We start from the raw sequence: 19466 nt of genomic DNA on the forward strand, positions 1-19466 counted from the left end.
AAAGCACAGTAAATGCATCAGCGCATACATAATATAATTTGTCATAAACCTTTGGTTTATAGTATTGGTTCTTTTATATTCATGATTGATTGCTCTTAATTTAATCAATAATTGGCCGTATAATATTGGTGGTAGACGGGTTCGGTTCATCTCCGCAAGTAATCTTGCTGATTGTACCACAGTCCAAAGAGAGACATTGACCTGTGTAAAGGTGAATGACTGTCAGGTGAGCGAGGCAGGGTCGTGAGACTTCACAGCTGTTCGGTTTGGAGAAGGGGTGGAGCCATGCCAGTCAGTGCATATCATAGCCCAGTCAAGGTCAGCTCACATCAGCTATGAATAAAACATCAGTGGATTGGAGAAGTGCTGCAAGATATTGAAACCTTTTATCTGAGAGGTCATGCTCAGTAGAGATTGAGTGAGAGAACGTCTGTCTGTCTTCCTCTACCTCTCTCTCTACTTTTTCCTTTTTGATCACATAAACATTTTCGATCAGTTATAACAAATTTTTCCAGTGATGAAGCATCTTTACAGGTTCACTGCTTTTGTCCGAAGCCTCTCGGCCTCTTGAGTATTGGCCAAGTCCCTCTGCAGGGACCAGCAGGACCACAGTCGATGACTCTCGCACTAAGAGGGGCCCATTAGAAACCGAACACCACTCACCACAACATGACCTTGACCATGCAGAGTAGACATGACACTGCCAGGTGACGGAAATAGCATCTAGAGTAGAGATGGTGCTTCCAGTAAGAACAAGGCAGAGTGTGATATAAAACCTAGAAGGATTTTTGTCACTTTCTAAATGGCTCCATGCCCAGGGAGGTCGAGTTAGCTGGCTGAGTGATGCGTTGCTTGCTACTAGAGGTATATTTATACTATGAGGATAATATCTAAATAGTATTTGAATATGTTACTGATGTTTGGTGTACTTCATAATACTAAATCTTACAGGAATTTGCGATTTATAGAGTAAGAATACCATACAAGCAGTTATTTTAGCACTATACACAGAGCTGTTAATTGCCTTAAAAAAATAATGGAATTAATTTATTGATATACTGATAAATACAATTATTATTAGATAATAATAGAGTATTATTTATATATTATAGAAGTATTTATTAATATTTTGAATTAGCTCTTTATTTTGAGATGTTTAGTTTACCTTTTAATAACTTTATTTGCTTTTGTCATTTTTATTAGTTATTTAGTTTAGGATAGTTAGGTTATAGTTTAGTTTAGGCTCAGGATATTAGAATGTTAGTCATTGAATGACCGATCCGAGTCATTGAATATTGAGGATCTGCCGATACCAAGTCGCAATCTAATACTTGTATTTACCTAATGCTTGGTGCACACTTCAAGCACATTAAAGTTATTCAAATCAATTCAATGTATGCAGGGCCATGCAGAGAGTTCCTCAGGGCATCTATCACTACAGAGTAATTCCACCTTAACAATTACTATAGTAAATGGTTATTGTGAATTAGGAATATGGGACTACTGATATAAACTTCTTGTATTTTATATGTACAATAAGCAGAACAATTGCAACAAAAAGAAAAAAAGTGGAGAAAAGATTAGAAAGCATGAAGGTCACGGTGTCAGAATGGCAGTCTGTCAGACAGAAGCTCGAACATGCGTTTCCTGCCACCTACTGCATTACACCTGAGTGACCTACATACAACACTTAGGATCGCCAATCCTGATCAGTTAAAAACACACTTAATTGGCCCCTATACAATCCTTGAGACCGGCTTGGGACATCCCCAAATTTGAGTAATTCATCTTACATTTTCCATTAGTTGCGAAGTGGACTTTAAAAAAAAAAAAATTAATTAAGATCTTTTTTAAGCTTAAGTTTTTTTAGCTAATTCTTATATTTTATTTTATTTAAATTAATGAAAAAAAATTATTAGTTTTTTGTTTGTTAATGATAACTACACTGTTCATCGCTAAAATAAAATAATAAGCAGATACACAAACATCACTATACTGATCATTTTGTCATAATCTGGCTTTTCTTAATTGATACTAAAGGGTTATAAAACTTAGCTTAATATTTTATTTTTTAAGTCAGTTTGTAGAAATACAGATCACTAGTCACTCCTACAAGTAGGCAATGTTTCCTCAGTAATGTCAAGATCGGCTTCAGACTGACCTCACAGGTCAGTCAAATGACAGATGGGCTGAAAGTGGAGCCAGAGAAATACATTATCTTTGACATTGTATCTACTAAATCTGCTGAACGACCTCCTGCTCACTCATCCTACAATAACTAGATGTATACACTGTTACAGCTTCTCATAGTTTTCTCTGGAAGTTGACACGAGTTTCTAGAACTACACTGATGAAATGTTTTCCACACTACTTTCTGATTTTACTCTATTTATATTCCTGTTTTTTTTTGGATCTGTGTTAGGAAATTATTTAACACAAAATACAGTCGGAATGTTCAGAATGGCATGCTATCAAACCTCATATGGAGTATTCAGTATGTGTACGATGCAGGGTATGCAAATCTACGGTGTTCATGGAATACCCAGATGGCCTACTTCATTTGCCAAAATGTACAGCACATGACCACTTCATCATTCATTCAGCGAGTGACAACCAACCAGTGTCTGCTCTTTTTTTGTGCCTTGACTTATTGTTTGATTGGACTTCCAGAAGTTAAGAAAGAGATTTTTATGTGCAGTATGCCCTGTTGTATACAGTATTGCACTCGGAATGTACTAAATATACATTATATATATATTGCTATTGTAACTGTACATATTGCTGTAGTTGGACTTTTTAATTTAATCTGTTTGAAGAATTTAGTTTAGTTTCACTCTCTACCATATGAAAGTATTATGTAAACCTTAAATGATGAGCTTGAGAATAGCTGGGTGAGATGAACGCAAGGAGGATGGCAAGAGATCAGATCAATATAGAGTGAAATGCAAGTACTCAAAGCAGATTGCCAAGAGTTAAAAAGAATTTCACACTTTATACCCATTTCTCATAAATACATGTCATAAGGCCAGCATGCATATTTAATAATAATGGGCCAGTGATGCTTAAGTATAAATAGTAGGGAGGGAACAGGACCCAAAGTTCACATCCACCAAGTGACGTGTAGCAGAACATTGTGCTAAGTAGCATTGGTAACAAATGCAGCCCACAAAACTATTTGAAAAATAAAATTAAAAAAAATATAATACTCGAAATTGATTAGTTTAGAATGTGTCTCTTTTAGTGTTGTCAGTGGTCATTTATTGCATTTTATCTTCTAATCATTATCATCAGTTTCTGCCTTTTGACATTTACTCTTTCTTGTTTGACTGGCAAATGATCCTAAAGCTGCCCTATTGTATCTTACAGGAGTGTCCTAATTTTACTTCTAATGTTGACAATTTCATTTTTAGCTACATTTTGACTTCTGAAAAAGCTCATCTTTATTATTTGGCTTGTTCATGTTTTTCAGGAAACAGAACCAGATTTTAATCATTGTGCGGTGTGCATTGAAGGTTATCAGCTAAACGATGTGGTCCGCATCCTACCTTGCAAGTAAGTGTGTGTTTAGTTTTGCTTTTTGTAATAAGGGCATTATAATCTCCACAAAAGTCTAGGTACATGATGTTTCTTTCGTTTTTTTGTTAATGGATAATAATTATAGTAGTAGTAGTATTAATAGTAGTAGTAGTATTAATAGTAGTAGTAGTAGTAGTAGTAGTAGTAGTAGTAGTTTGAATTCAGAATTTGCTTAGGAAACTTCCCTTGTTATGGTGTAGATGAAGATATTTCTGTCTTCTTAAGAACTTAGCTTAAGTTGTCTGCTGCCAAAATCCCTTTGCATTACCCAGTGCAATTTGGTTAAGACCCCAGACTTTGAATAATGGTCAAATGACATTTGGAGGGAGAGGGAGATCAGGGATCACTTGCTGTTGTGAGATGTGATTTTGTTGAGGAAATATGGCACTGCTGTGGCTGTGAATCACAGTGCCCCTGTCAGACCCACTCTGCTTATTTTTAGCAGCTCAGCTTCCAGTGACCTCTAGGCATCCAACACACAAACACAGACACGCATTTATACTTACAAGCAGATACATATAATGTATGCACACTGTATAAAAGGGATGGGACATGCAGTATGCACACACAAATACACGAGCATGCCCTTTCCTACAGTTTCAGACACCATCTCCTGAGTATGACCCAGTCACACAGCTAAAATTCTGACTGCAAATTTTGTGGAGCACCTTACAACAAACACACATACTGTACTTGTTCACAGGTTATAACTGCAACATGCAGTAAATCACTAGTTTTTTCACTATTGCTGTTTTTTCATTTCTTCCTCTTTTTGGCAGACATGTCGTTGCCACTGTTTTAGTTAATGAGGTGCTTTCTTTTAAAGGGATAGTTCACCCAAAAATGAAAATTCTGTCAGTATTTACTCACCCTCATGTTGTTCCAACCCCGTAAGACCTTCCTTCATCTTCGGAACACGAATTAAGATATTTTTGATGAAATCTGAGAGCTGGATCACTCCTCCATACTAGTCCATAGGCTTCTTCAGGGATTGAACTTGCCAGCCTCGAAAAGTTGTTAAAGACATTGTTAAAATAGATCCTATAATATAGATCCTAAAAATAGATCCTATAATATTCAATCCTTCTCTGTGGGCCTCGACTCAGTTCACTAGTGTAATAGCGTAAGCTTCTGTTGTTGTACGTCACACGCATCACCCACATGACCAGCGTCGGCCAATAGTGAGCCTACGTGTGACATAGCTCTACGCTATTACACTAAGTTAACTGACTAGAGGCCCAAAGAGAAGGAAATGAATAGTTGAAATAGTTCTCTTACGAGAGGTTCTCTCGTATTGCGTAAGTTTAGCTTACGCTACGGGAAAGATTCATCTTCTCGAGATACTGAAGCCAAAAAATTATCCTTAATTTTGTATACCTTGTCAACGCAGTGCAGCAGCTAGCAGACCTAGAGCAGGCCATCTCGCGTGCTCATTGGCTGCCCTGCGGGCAACTGCTGCAGCCTACCAGTGAGCCCGGCGTGACGTCACGCCCAATGAAGGGCGCTCGCGCCTTTATAGCGTCACAGCCCGCCAGATAGGCGTGGCTTAGCGTATAAAATAGGGGCTGTAGGCTGAATTCTCGGATTTTTCGACTCTTCGGCGAGCTTTTCGCATCGCTGGTTTTGAGAGAAGCCACCGCCGCCGTCGAACAGCGAACAGCCAGCCTAGGACAGCGCTGAGGAAGCCGGCCGTCTTCGCCACCTTCAGCCATCCGTGCGAGCTACGCTATCCGGCGACGTATCCTTTCTTGCTATTATTCTAAAAGAGCAGCGAGCGTCTTTTTAAAGATGCCTCGCACTTCCTGTGGCTCGTGTAAAGCCCCGCTCAGCGCCGGAGACCGCCACCTGATCTGCGCTCTCTGCCTGGGCCTGGAACACGCAGAGCTCGCCCTCGGGTCCGGGGGCTGCGAGCTCTGTGAGGAGCTTCCGCTGTCGACCCTGCGGGCTCGACTCGAAGCTTTCAACACCGCAGCAGTCACTCCGCCCCCTGTGGGACCGCGCAGAAAGAAGCGCCGTTCCCTGAGACAGCCGGAACCGGTGGCCACAGCGACGCGCTCGCCGGAGAACCTCCCTCGAGCCTCACTCTCGCCTTCCCCACCTCTCCTCACCGACGCGCAGCTGCCGCTTGCGAGCCTCACTGCCGTCGCTTCGGAGGATGAGTCCGAGGGACACGTCACAAGAGACTGCTGCTCTATCCTGGCATCAGACAGCGAGGAATGGTCGCTTCACTCCGCCTCCTCGTCAATCCAGGAATCCACCCGTACCCGCGCTGGAGCTGACACGGAACTTATGCGCCTGCTGACGCAAGCTGTTGACCGTCTCGGGCTCGAGTGGTCGCTGCCGAAGGAACCCGCGCCGAACAGGCTCGACGGCTGCTTCCTTCAAAGTCGCCGCCGCGCAGTTTCAGAAACTAGGCCCGCTCCATTCCTGCCGGAACTTCATGCGGAGCTGACGAAGTCATGGAATACACCATTTTCTGCTAGACTTCAGTCACAGGCCTCCGCGTCGCTCTCCCGAGTGGACGGCGCCGCCGAGAAAGGGTACACAGCGATTCCCCCTGTGGAAGAGGCGGTCGCAGCGCACCTTTGCCCGCCCTCCGCGAGATGACGGTCACGGTCAGCCCTCCCGTCTAAAGCCTGCAGAGCCACTTCCGCCTTGATCGGCCGCGCTTATGCCGCCTCCGGCCAGGCCGCGTTTGCTCTACACTCGATGGCTGTGCTTCAGATCCTGCAAGCCGACCTCCTCCGTGAATGGGATGAGAAGGGCCGGGACCCAGCTGCGGTTACGGATTTGAGAAGCGCGACGGATCTCTTTCACCGCGCCACCAAAGCCGCAGCCCAAGCCATCGGACGAGCCATGGCCGCGTTGACCGTGACGGAGAGGCACCTCTGGTTAACGCTTTCGGATATGAGGGAAACTGAGCGAGCCACCTTTCTGAACGCGCCGCTTTCCCCCACTGGTCTTTTCGGCCCAGCGGTGAACGGGATTGTTGACCGCTTCTCTGTGGTACAAAAGACCACGCAGGCCATGAACCTCTTCCTGCCGCGACGCTCGAGTTCTGCCACAGGCCGCTCTCGCGAGAGACAAAGCCAGCCTCCTGTGCGAACCAGCACCCAGCGTCCAGCACAGCCTCAGCCTCAGCCTTCGCAGCGACGTCAGGGCGGCCGCCCTAGATCGCGCTCAGACAGCCGTCACAGACCGCCGCCCCCAAGAGGGCCTCGGCAAAGAATCACGCTGAAGTCCGAGCACGCGAAGCCCTCCTAACAGCGAGAGAGAAAAGACGCGCGTGTCCCGCTGCGGCCGGACCGCCGTCAAAGTTCATTTCCCTGTCAGTCCCCTTCGAACAGGCTACTGCAGCGGTTCAACTAGCAGCCAACGAGCCGGTTTATTCACCCTCTCGCCTGCACACAAACGCCGTTTTCACGGCGAACTAGAGAAATCTCGAAAAGAGTATAATGTCTGGTCCGGCTCACGCCGTCAGTGTTTTAAGTGTAGTGAATGTGCCCACGCCCCAGTGTTCACCCCTACACATAAGCACCCCAAATCCCGTGTCACTCACAGAGCACACTCTCATAAAGCGCAGAAAAGCCGCTCGAGTGTTGAATGTAAGAAATGTGTCCACAGGTCTGTGCCCACTATCTGCCCGCTCTGTTACACGATCAAAGAAGCAGGTTATGAACGTAAGTCTCGTGCCCGCCAGAGAGCGCTCACGCTTGCTAACACAAACCTCCCCCCGGGCCCCGCCTGCGCGTTTCAGTGTTATCAGAAAACACAGGGCGTTAATAAAGCGCTCCCCATCTATTATGATCGAGGCGTCATATACAGTTGTAAGTCTCGTGCCCGCGTGCGCGCGCTCACGCTTACAGAGAGCTCTTCCGCCCAGAGCGCTGCTCGCGCGTCAAAGTGTGGTAAAAGTAGGTTCCCCATCCCTTATGATCGGGACATCTCACATAAGTCAGCCAGTTTCGGCTGTCAGCGAGCGGCCATTGCCCAGAACCGAGAGCGCACGCGCCACGCTCTCAGCTCCGGTTCAGTTTCACAAGCCCGCAAATGGCGGCCATTCGCCCCCTAGCGGCTCACATAGTTGCGTGGGAAACTATCCCAGGGATTTCAGAATGGGTGTTGAGCACAATAAAGCAGGGCTATACACTTCAATTCATTCGCCGTCCCCCGCGCTTTCAAGCCCGGACCGCGACGATAGTGAATGCGGAAGTAGCACACCTACTTCACGCAGAAATAGCAAAGCTGCTGTGCAAAGGGGCTATAGAAAAGGTACCGCCTTCTCTGAGCGAGTCAGGTTTTTACAGCCGATATTTTCTCGTACCCAAGAAGGACGGAGCCTTCAGACCTATTCTAGATTTGAGATATTTGAACAAAGTGCTTGCAAAAAGACCGTTCAAAATGCTTACGACCAGGAAAATCCTCGCGCACGTTCGCCCGAGGGACTGGTTTATTTCTCTAGATCTGAAGGATGCCTATTTTCAGATTCAGATAGTACCCCGTCACAGGCAATTTTTGAGATTCGCCTTCGACGGTCAGGCATATCAATACACCGTCCTGCCGTTCGGCCTGTCCCTGGCACCCCGTACATTTACAAAGTGCATGGACGCGGCGCACGCCCCCCTGAGAAGTCACGGGCTGCGCATAATGAACTATCTGGACGATTGGCTGATATTGGCACAGTCAGAGACAGAACTACTATCTCACAGAGCAGTGCTTCTCAGTCATCTGGAAAGCTTGGGTCTCACGGTCAACTGGACCAAGAGCTCATTACTGCCCAGCCAGTCAATTTCCTTTTTAGGAATAGAACTGGACTCGGTGACCATGACGGCTCGTTTATCGACACAGCGCGCGCCCCGTGTTCGCCACCTAGCCGCATCTTTCCAGAAGGGCAGCTTTCTCCCTTTGAAAACATTTCAAAGGATGTTGGGCTGTATGGCATCAGCTGCAGCGTTGCTCCAGCTGGGCCTACTGCGCATGCGCCCGCTCCAACGCTGGTTGAACGCTCGCGCGCCTCGCCGAGCCTGGGTGTCTGGCGGTCAGAAAATCAGAGTGACTCAGACCTGCATAACAGCTCTGCAGCCCTGGTTAGTGGCCGACTGGTACCAACAGGGAGTAATCATGGGAACCATCTCTTATCTGAAGGTCATCTCGACAGACGCGTCCAACTCGGGTTGGGGCGCGCTGTTCGAGGGCAGACCGGCCTTTGGCCAGTGGTCAGACCAGGAGAAGGGTTTTCACATAAACTGTCTGGAAATGATAGCGGTCGAGAACGCGCTGAAGTGCTTCCTCCCGTTCATACAGGACCAGCATGTTCTTGTCCGCTCGGACAACACATCTGTGGTATCCTATGTAAACCGTCAGGGCGGGGTCAGATCCAGAAATCTCTGCAATCTGATGGAACGCCTCCTTATTTGGTCACAGATGAACCTGCGCTCGCTGAGGGCGGCGCATGTGCCTGGCCATTTGAACGACGGCCCAGACAAACTGTCCAGGGACAATGTTCCCCCAGGGGAATGGTCCCTGCACCCCCAAACGGTCCAGAAACTGTGGCGCCTATTCGGCAGAGCGGAAGTCAACCTGTTTGCGTCAAAAGACAACGCTCAATGCCCGACGTTCTTCTCGAAGGACGAGGACGCGCTGGCCCAGGTTTGGCCCAGCCTCCCGCTATATGCTTTCCCTCCGGTCTCTCTGTTGCCACAGGTGATCAAGAGGATCAGGGAAACGCGCCACTCGGTGCTCCTCATAACCCCGCGTTGGGAGAATCAGACTTGGTTCCCGGAACTGGCACGGCTGTCACATACAGCTCCGTGGCCGATTCCGGTGAGGGCAGATCTCCTCTCTCAGGCTCGCGGCACGATCTGGCATCCCCACCCAGAGCGCTGGTCTCTGCGTGCATGGTTGATCAACGGGTACTCGTTGCCCTGCCAGAAGGAGTGAGGAACACGATCACGCAGTCTAGAGCCCCTTCCACGAGAAGGCTCTACGCGTCTAAATGGTCTGTGTTCTCTAGATGGTGCACCGACAGAGGTCTGGACCCGCGGACATCAGGGGTGGCGCAGCTGCTCACCTTCCTACAAGAGCTGTTGGATAAGGGAAGGTCCCCATCCACGCTCAAAGTATACGTGGCGGCCGTGGCAGCGTTCACGGAATCGACGCACGGCCAGTCACTGGGAAGACATGAGTTGGTCATCCGCTTCCTTAGAGGAGCTAGAAGGATAAATCCGCCGCGCCCGCCGTCGGTTCCCATGTGGGATCTTTCATTGGTCCTCGAGGCCCTGAAAGCTTTTCCATTTGAACCACTAGACTCCGTGGGGTTGAAATATCTATCACTAAAAACCGTTTTTCTCACTGCACTGTCGTCAGTAAAACGTGTAGGGGATCTGCACGCGCTGTCTCTGAGCGCGTCGTGTCTTGAGTTCGGACCAAATGACTCTAAAGTCATCCTCAGACCTAGACATGGTTATGTCCCTAAAGTGATGGGCACTCCATTCAGAGCGCAAGTTATTTCGCTGTCAGCTCTCCCAGCATCTGACAGCGAAAGTGATGTGAATCTCCTCTGCCCTGTCAGAGCGCTGAGATTTTACATTACGCGCTCCGCCTCCTTCAGGCGTTCGGAACAGCTTTTCGTTTCGTTTGGTGGGCGCGCCAAGGGGCTCGCCTCCTCGAAACAGAGCCTGTCCAGATGGATAGTGGACGCTATAGCGGCAGCTTACGCGTCAAAAGGTCTGCAATGCTCTCTGGGCAACAGGGCTCATTCCACGAGAGGCGTGGCCTCGTCGTGGGCATGGTCCAGTGGAATTTCTATCCATGACATATGTGTAGCGGCGGGCTGGAGCTCCCCGTCTACCTTTGTCAGGTTTTATAACCTAGAAGTTCCTGCCTTGCAGGCTAAACTGTTGTCAGTCTGAGAAAGAGGTGTATTCTGCCCAGATCTCCTGCTCAGATCACTTTCATGACTCAGCTCTCCTGGTTGAGCTGCACTAAACAGGGTATGTGCCATATGACTATACAGACCGGCGCGCTGCTCTGTATTCCCTATGTGTGCTTATGTACAAGTGATGGCCCGCGTGACTGGCCACCTTATTTTTTCCACTTATGGGGTTCCCCTCAAGCTCGGGGTCTTATGTGGATGCTTGGCGCGCACGGCGTTGACAAAGTGTTCCCGTAGCGTAAGCTAAACTTACGCAATACGAGAGAACCTCTCGTAAGAGAACGATACTCGGTTACTAACGTAACCTCGGTTCTCTCTAGAGAGGGAACGAGTATTGCGTAAACGGCTGTGCTCGCGCCACGAGCGACTTCGCTTCAGTCGTCAAAAAACCAGAGAATTCAGCCTACAGCCCCTATTTTATACCCTAAGCCACGCCTATCTGGCGGGCTGTGACGCTATAAAGGCGCGGGCGCCCTTCATTGGGCGTGACGTCACGCCGGGCTCACTGGTAGGCTGCAGCAGTTGCCCGCAGGGCAGCCAATGAGCACGCGAGATGGCCTGCTCTAGGTCTGCTAGCTGCTGCACTGCGTTGACAAGGTATACAAAATTAAGGATAATTTTTTGGCTTCAGTATCTCGAGAAGATGAATCTTTCCCGTAGCGTAAGCTAAACTTACGCAATACTCGTTCCCTCTCTAGAGAGAACCGAGGTTACGTTAGTAACCGAGTATCGTTTTTGTTTGTTTTTGCGCAAAACAAGTATTCTCGTCGCTTGATAAACTTAAGATTGAGCCACTGTAGTCACTTGGACTATTTTAACAATCTTTTACATAACTTTTGGGGGCTGGCAAGTTTCAATCCCTGAAGAAGCCTATGGACTTGTGTGGAGGAGTGATCCAGCTCTCAGATTTCATCAAAAATATCTTTATTTGTGTTCCGAAGATGAACGAAGGTCTTACGGGGTTGGAACAACATGAGGGTGAGTAAATACTGACAGAATTTTCATTTTTGGGTGAACTATCCCTTTAAGGAGATCATTTCAGTTTAAGATTTTGTTATAATTTACTCACCCTGATGTTGGTACAGACCTAAATTACTTTTTGCTGTCTGTTTTATGAAATAACTTGGACATTCAGCTCATATTTCCTTTTGTGTTTGATACTGTACTTCAAAGGATAGTTTCTTTACTAATGGTTCCAAACATGTATGACTGACTTTCTACAGTAGCATCAGTCATCTCTCTATGAAATCCATTCCACACCCACTCACTCTATCATTATTATCTCTTTCTCTCCCACTTTCTGTCTCTACAACTGCACAGCAGCAATGAAGTGCTAATCCAGAGCTTGCTTTATTGCATTGTTCTCTGCGTACGGCTGAATCACTGCTTCACTCCAGTCAGATCAAATAACACACTCATGAGCTGCAGCCTGTACTGCCTCAAACAGCTGCTGACACCCAGCTACAAACCAGTCTCAGACTCTTAGTCATAATGAGGAAGGGTTGGATGAACATGTAGGTCTTACAAGCATTGAAGACTCAATTAAATCAAACTTTGTCCATTTCGGTTGGCTTTCAGGTCATGTATAAGCTAACACACTCCCAAAAGGTGGCAAAATATATAAACAAAAGCCTATTGGCTATAAAAAAAAAAATAATAATAGTATGTCCTGCCCCTAACTTCCTATTTCTATACTAGATATGTCAACACAGGAAAGAAAAACAGAAACTCGTATTTGATTTCATGGGACTCCCAGCGAAACATCATAATCATTGATTGCAATATGTATGTTGGATATTTATCATATTCGATATTCTTACTGTAGAGACATTATAATATTACAAAATAATTATATTCAAATATAATTCAAATGTATTCTAAAAATATACATCAAAGAATTCTGGAGACTGGAGTACTGATACTAAAAATCCAGCTTTACCATCATAGGAACAATGTTATATTGTAATAATATTTTACAATACTACAGTTTTTACTGTATTTTTGATCAAATAATTGCAGCCTTGGTGAGCATAAGAGACTTCTGAGCATAAGTTACCATCTTATCTTATTCCTTCTTAATGTGAGTGTCTCTGCTCTCTTAAGCATAAGCATCTCCAGCCACAATCAATAACTCATAGCACAAGTAATGGCAGTACACTTGACCTAGCCTAGGCCATTCAATTTACGTCCCAGTGCATTAGCTTCGCTATTTCTCTGTAACTTTCTTAGGGGTGTGCCCTTTACTTCATGGATCTGTCTGACTGCATATGCAAGTAAATGGTATAAACATCCATGTGATATGGTAACTGTGAAAGAATACAGTACATACAGATTGGGCCCAGACATATAGAACTGGTCTGTCGTAGTTTGATGGCATGCTTCTCTTTATCTTTAGTATAATTTGTGTTGTAAGCACCCTCATTATTAATTCATTTGACCCTTGTTTGCATGTTCTCCATCCAAGAAAATAAAGCTTTGTTGGAGTTTGTTTGCACGTCACTTTGTTGCAGCAGAATAATTTCAGATGCATGGGTCGTCTCAGCACCCGTTAGTTACAGTATGTAAGACGCACTTAGCATTATTTGATATTCTTAGAAACCCCTCTTAAATGTATTGCTGCTGCTGTATTCCACTATCTCTCCTGCCCAGTAGTTCTGTTCGGAAATCTTTTTCGAAACAACTTGTGGCTGAGGAACGTGCCTTTATTCCGGTTGGGACTATACAGTTTTCTATTTGAATGCATTTTAAAATGTCATTTATTCCTGTGATGCCAAAGCCTAATTTTCAGCATCATTACTCCAATCTTCAGTGTCCGTGATCCTTCAGAAATCATTCTAATACACTGATTTGGTACTCAAGAAACATTTATTACTATTGTCAGTGTTTAAAAACAGTTGTCCTGCTTAATATTTTTGCACTGACCCCAAACTTTTATATTTATAAAATGTATTTGTTATATATGTATTTAATGTGTTTTGTTTCAAAAATCTGTGCGCATTTATCATATTAAAATGTTTAAATATACATAGGTAAACAATGACGTTTATTACTATGCATTGTTGTATGTGTACATATAAATGACAATGATTAAAAATGTAAGAACTTTTAAGCATTCTTTTAGATATAATTTGCCCAGCTCTATGATGCACTGAGAAAGATTCCTACAATCTTTTGAGCCACAATAACTGCCTTGTCTCTAGCACGAGTTTCAATGGCTGGCTTGTGCCGAGAATCTCCCTCATGAAGAGGGTTTCCGCTGTCGAGAGCCCAGGGTTTTTCCTGGAGTAAACACAGCTCAGATTGTGCAGCAGCCAGATATAAGGAAGAGGAGAAGAGACTCAACAGCTCTCTGTGAAAGCTCATGTTGCTGCTTTGAAGCCACCAGCTTCTTGCTTTTTTAACCTGCCTCTCACTTTCTCCTCTCTCCTCTCTCTGGTTGTAATATAAATGTGTAATTTGCTTTTACGTGTAATGTCCTTCTTGCACCAGTGTTCTTAGAGTAGTTTCAAATATTCATCGTTGCTGTGAAGAATTATGGTGATATCAAAGGCCTGATGCCGCATTTCATGGTCATGCATTGTTATAATCCAGCAGCCATATCACCCTGTAGCCAAAGACTGGTCGCCCACTGGAGCTAAGCAGGGCTGAGCCTGGATAGTGCCTGGATGGGAGACCTCATGGTAAAACTAGGCTGGAAGAAGTGTTAGTGAGGCCAGCATCTGTGGTCTGTGTGGGTCCTAACGACCCATTATAGTGACAGGGACATTATACTGTCAAAGAGCACCGTCCTTCGGATGAGATGTTAAACCGATGTCCTGACTCTCTGTGGTCATTAAAAACCCCCAATTTGCCCAGTGGTCTCTGTCCATCTACATGGCCTCCTAATCATCCCCATGTATACTGATTGGCATCATCACTCTGTCTCCTCTCCACCAATAAGCTGGTGTGTGGTACTGTAGGCGTTCTGGCACACTATGGCTGCCGTCGCATTATCCAGGTGGATGCTGCTCATTGGTGGTGGTTGAGGAGATTTCACCCTTCTGTAAAGCACCGAGTACCCAGAAAGGCGCTAAATAAATGTAACAAATTATAATTATGGCAATAGAGAGATTAGAAAGATTTTATTTATGTTCTTGCAACCAAATGTATTAGACTTTAAATATATACAAATTCAACAGATGATTGCAACTTACAGATGTGCTTTATTTATGGCTATGAAAATGTTCTCATCTCTTCTTTAGGCATGTCTTCCATAAAATGTGTGTGGATCCATGGCTAAATGAGCACTGCACATGTCCCATGTGTAAACTCAACATCCTTAAAGCTCTGGGGGTTATGGTGAGCGTACACACACACACACACACACACACACTCACACATACACACTCACACACTCTCTCTCTCTCTCTCTCTCTCTCTCTCTCTCTCTCTCTCTCTCTCTCTCTCTCTCTCTCTCTCTCTCTCTCTCTCTCTCTCTCTCTCTCTCTCTCTCTCTCTCTCTCTCTCTTCCGAAGACATCTCATAAAAAAAAAAACAACAAACAGGTTGTGTAACATTATAGCTATGTTCTGGGTACAATTTTCCACAAAATGTGCAACTAAATGTACACAACAGACACACTGATCTCAGAGGGCAGCAGGTTATGACTTTTACAAGGCTCTTATTTGATTTGTAGTTATTTTCAAGAGGATAAATCATATCAAGTCCTGTAGTTTGTTTGGGATGCATTGCCAGAATTATTACATAATTGAGAATGTAATTGCTGGTTACAACACAATACACAACTTTACACTTTATAATGTAATTTGTGCTGTAATCTTTGATTTTGGAGAGGATTTATGATCAAGTAGCTCCCTCTGGTGGTTACTTTAGTCATTTCATGCAATTTTTCATGTCTTGGCTGATATTCAATGCTGTAATTCTTTTTTATTCTTCTTTTTTTATCTTGGGGTGTGATTTGTTAATGTAATTTGACTAAGACATGTATGCCCTTGCAGCCCAACCTGCCCTGTGTGGACAACATGGCTTTTGACATGGACCGAATGTCCCGCAGTCAGACTTCCAGCCAGAGGACGGCGCTGGTGGACCTGTCCTCTGAGACCAGCATCAGCCTGGAGCCTCTACGCCACTCCAGTTCCTCCCAGCTTCCCTCTGACGAAGAGCTCATTCCTCGCTCCGGAGAGATCAACATTGCTGTCACTAGTAAGAGCAAGGCTTATTCTGTCTTAATTTGTCTTTTCTGGGTGTTCTTTAAAGGTGAAGTGTGTCATTTCTGCATCACCAAACTGCATTTCAAAAATAATGGTTGTTTTCTAACAGACTGAAATATTAAAAAACTGGGATATTATTTTAGAATTGTAACTGTGAAAAAGGTCATACACTTCCCCTTTAAGTTTCTCTCTGTCACATTTATTTCCACACCTCCCTCCCACGTTGTCCTTCATTTCCTCCCCAGCAGGGGGGTTATCTTTCCTTCCTTCAGTGCCCTGACTGCATCCCTCCACCTGCTGCTGAGCTCAGTGATGTCAGCAGGTGTCTCTGCTCCACACAGCGTGTCCTGCCCTTTCACTGCAATACATCTTTTGTACTAGACTTCTCACGTCACTGCGTGTTTGTCATAGCACTCTGTGGTCTCTCTTATCACATATAAATTGAATGTCAAAATTACATATCATTTTATAATGAGTGAGATAATGTACGTTCAGCCAGTTGTCATAAAATAAATCATTTTTTTATAATAACTGGCTGTACATTATTACATATTCGTAAAGTGTGACTTTGCCGGTTTTCAACCCACTTTGTATTTTTACAGTGTCGGTAATATATGTAAGTGAACAATGTTTACTCATTCGCTCGTTTAATTGAAAACTATGGCAACAGGTTTCTCGCCTGTATACCTGTTTCTTTCAGTTTTTCCCCATCCATTTGGCCTAAAACTGTCCATGGTCATCCAGTTGTCTACAAACACAGAGGTTTTTCAGCTTTCCCGTCGCAGTGTTCTTTCCGTATGTATGATTCTTTACAGCCTTTAGTCACTGCCTACAAGGTGCATGATCCAAAGGGAACGGGTAGAGCTGATTTCAATCTTTCATCTGTATAGGCAGCCACGTTTTATTGAAAGCTCATTTTGCTAGCAGTGAAGTACCCCTTTAACATTTTAGTTGATATTTATGTCAAAATACACACATTTGTAAAATGGTTGAACGTTTTAACAGAAAGACATATCCTTTTAACAATTTATACAGTTTTATTGTTTTATTGTTATACCATCCACCTCTAGTAATAACCTTAGACCTTCATCAAAAGTTAAATTTAGGTTTTGTCTTTAAATATAAAAATATAAAAATACATTGGCTTTAAGTAACGGCCTCTTAAGTTATTTTAGTGTATAATGTGCCAGCGTTTTTTAAGCAGGTTATTCAGAGCAATAACAACACGCATGTTGAGTGCAATGAAACTAATCTTAAGAAAAGAAAAGTGCATAGAAAGTAAAACAAGTATATGCTCACAGAACTAGTTGCAGAAACAGATGTGGGGTAATTATGGGTTTGTGGGATCATTTATTATTTTCCAACCATTTTTCCTGGTGCTGTGTTTTTAAAATATTGTGTTCAGCAATTTTAACCCCTCCTGTTGGCCTCTATTTGAATTGTAGTGATTAATTATGTAATAGAACTCCAAGCAGGTGTAGCGCCTGAACGGCTCTGCAATTTACTCAGGTTTTTTTGGAGGGGTTTTGATTTCTTTCTAAAATTGTAGTGGTCTCTGTTTTAAAGATTCTTTTGAATGTAAATTCTATTTGTTTACAGAATTATACTGATCTAAAAAAATCCCTTCATTTAATTTGTCCTTAAAAAAAAAATACTGCTTCTGTGAGCAATACTTAGCTGTTGCTGCATCTTCTAATGTCATGGTCTTCCTCACAGATCTTTGCTGCTTTGTAAATGTCTGGCTAAACCAGTACTAAGCGTCATGTGCTCTGAATGTGCTACGTTCTGTTTCACTCTCGTTTTTATCTGTCGTGTTCGGATCATCGCTTGTCTATGGCTTCCTCTCTTGTTCCATGGATTAGAGAAGTGTTCCTCTTTTCTTCACGCCTCCACCTGTCTCCAGTTTCCTGTTCTCTTCGCTCTCTGTCGAGATGATACCCTGGCTCCGCCCTCAACAGAAAATGACCCCTCCCCCCTTTTACTCTGTTAACAGAAGAGTGGTTTATTGTAGCCAGCTTCGGCGTCCTCTCTGCTCTCACACTTTGTTACATGATCATCAGAGCCACTGCCAGCACCCCCACCGATGAGTGAGTATTGTAGATCTTTTTCAAGACTTTCAGAATGTCAGAGCATCCCTAATTACATGAACAAAGAGGACATGTACCTACTGTCCATCAAGATTTGTGACATCAGTGTATTACACTTCTCTAAGAGTAAATACCGTGAAAGCATTATGCAGGCTAAAAGTCTTTAAATTAGATTATCATTATTTTATAATCAGTTTATTTAGGTGCATGTTATATATTTCCTAAACATAATGAGTTTGCTATGTTTTTTTACTATGTATATTTATCTTTTACAGCCTTAAGTTGGAATGAAGATGTTTTCTGGAGTCCTGAATTCTAAAATAGAAATGCATCCTGAAAAAAGCAAAGTTTCTGATTGCACTTCAAGTCCACTTCAAACACATGCAGTATTAGAGCTAACTTTCACCTCTGTAGATGTGAGGATGTTCATTTTCACTGGATTATATTGCTGATTAACTTCTGTTTCACCCAATTGCTTTATTTAATAAGCTCTTTTTGTTTTTATTGTAGATGAATATTGTTAAATGTTAAATGAATAGAAATATGTTAAATGCATTGAAGTGGCAAATGTGTTTTAAATATGTGTTGTTGTTTTTTTTCATATACTTTGGTTTATCTTTGTCATGTGAACATTTTTTTAAAGACATTTGTGTGTGTATTAAAATTGCTTTGTGCAAAAAGCTTTGCTGTGCTGAATTATCCAGTAAGTTAGTAGTTAATAGTACTAGTTTTATTCCTTGATTATAATGGTGAGACTCCTGAATCAAATTTTTACTTGCAGACTAGCAACCTTCTTCATTATTTCAGATGTCTATTAGACATACAGTATTGATTTGCTGCAGCATATTCTAGCTGTAAAGTTTATTTCAGAACTTCCTTACAGAACGTCAAGCTAAGAGCACTAAAAATACTGTAACATATCTATGAGGACAGGTTTTGTTTTGTATAAGCATAAACTTTAATACATGAGGATAAAGATTGTGCAACTCGAGGTCAGTGCTCGAGTCCTGTCCTATTCGGGCTCCAGTCTGGGAGGGCCACTTTTCTGCAGAGTTTAGTTGGAAACCTAAAAACATCTGAACAAACTAATGAAGGATTACTTGCTGGAGTTAAGCATTCTTTTTTTTGTTGTTGTTGTAAATGTATACATTATTAGGCGTTAGCTGTTTGAATACAAGTTAAAGGTACATTATGTAACTTTTGGCCCTCTAGCGGTAAAAACAAAACAAAAAACTGCATCCATAGGCTTACCATAGTGAATCAGGGTAAGACAAAAACACGTTTTTGAAAGAAGGATTGATGGTGTATTGAATTTAAATTTGGGTGATTTTGAACTTAAAAATGACAATGTACCTTTGACACTGTTTTTAAAGATAAAATACACAGTGCATTTTCAGACATTGCAGTGTTATTTTAGGTAAATAAAAACCTTTCTGATTTACTTATCTACTGTTGCATTTTTTTTTAACTCCTACTGTGTATAATTAAATACTGTTTAATAATGCACAATTGAATGGAACAGCGCATACACACATTTATGTTAACAGTTCATGCAGTTCAATAATTGCAATCTAGTCTACTGGACATAATATAAATAAAATAGAAAAATGTAGACCTATAAAATATACATGGCCATAAAATCCACGTAAACCAAGGAAC

General features: G+C 43.3%; 1 protein-coding gene across 2 annotated transcripts in view; it reads left to right on the forward strand.

Moving 5' to 3' along the window:
- Positions 1-19466, forward strand: part of rnf130 (ring finger protein 130) — a 56180-nt gene that overhangs the window by 35639 nt on the left and 1075 nt on the right. Inside the window, exons 6-10 of one of the 2 annotated variants that reach the window (XM_077247936.1) lie at positions 3470-3552; positions 14752-14848; positions 15508-15712; positions 17714-17807; positions 18083-19252. In XM_077247936.1, the coding sequence (XP_077104051.1) occupies positions 3470-3552; positions 14752-14848; positions 15508-15712; positions 17714-17807; positions 18083-18098 (495 nt within the window). In that variant the 3' untranslated portion in view covers positions 18099-19252. Of the gene's footprint in view, positions 1-3469; positions 3553-14751; positions 14849-15507; positions 15713-17713; positions 17808-18082; positions 19253-19466 lie in introns of those variants that run through there. The other variant, XM_077247937.1, reaches the window with a different exon arrangement.

The sequence above is a fragment of the Siphateles boraxobius genome, unplaced genomic scaffold (assembly GCF_051911475.1).
Source record: "Siphateles boraxobius isolate OS27281-9 unplaced genomic scaffold, OSU_SipBor_1 3, whole genome shotgun sequence".
NCBI classification, from domain to species: Eukaryota; Metazoa; Chordata; class Actinopteri; order Cypriniformes; family Leuciscidae; genus Siphateles; species Siphateles boraxobius.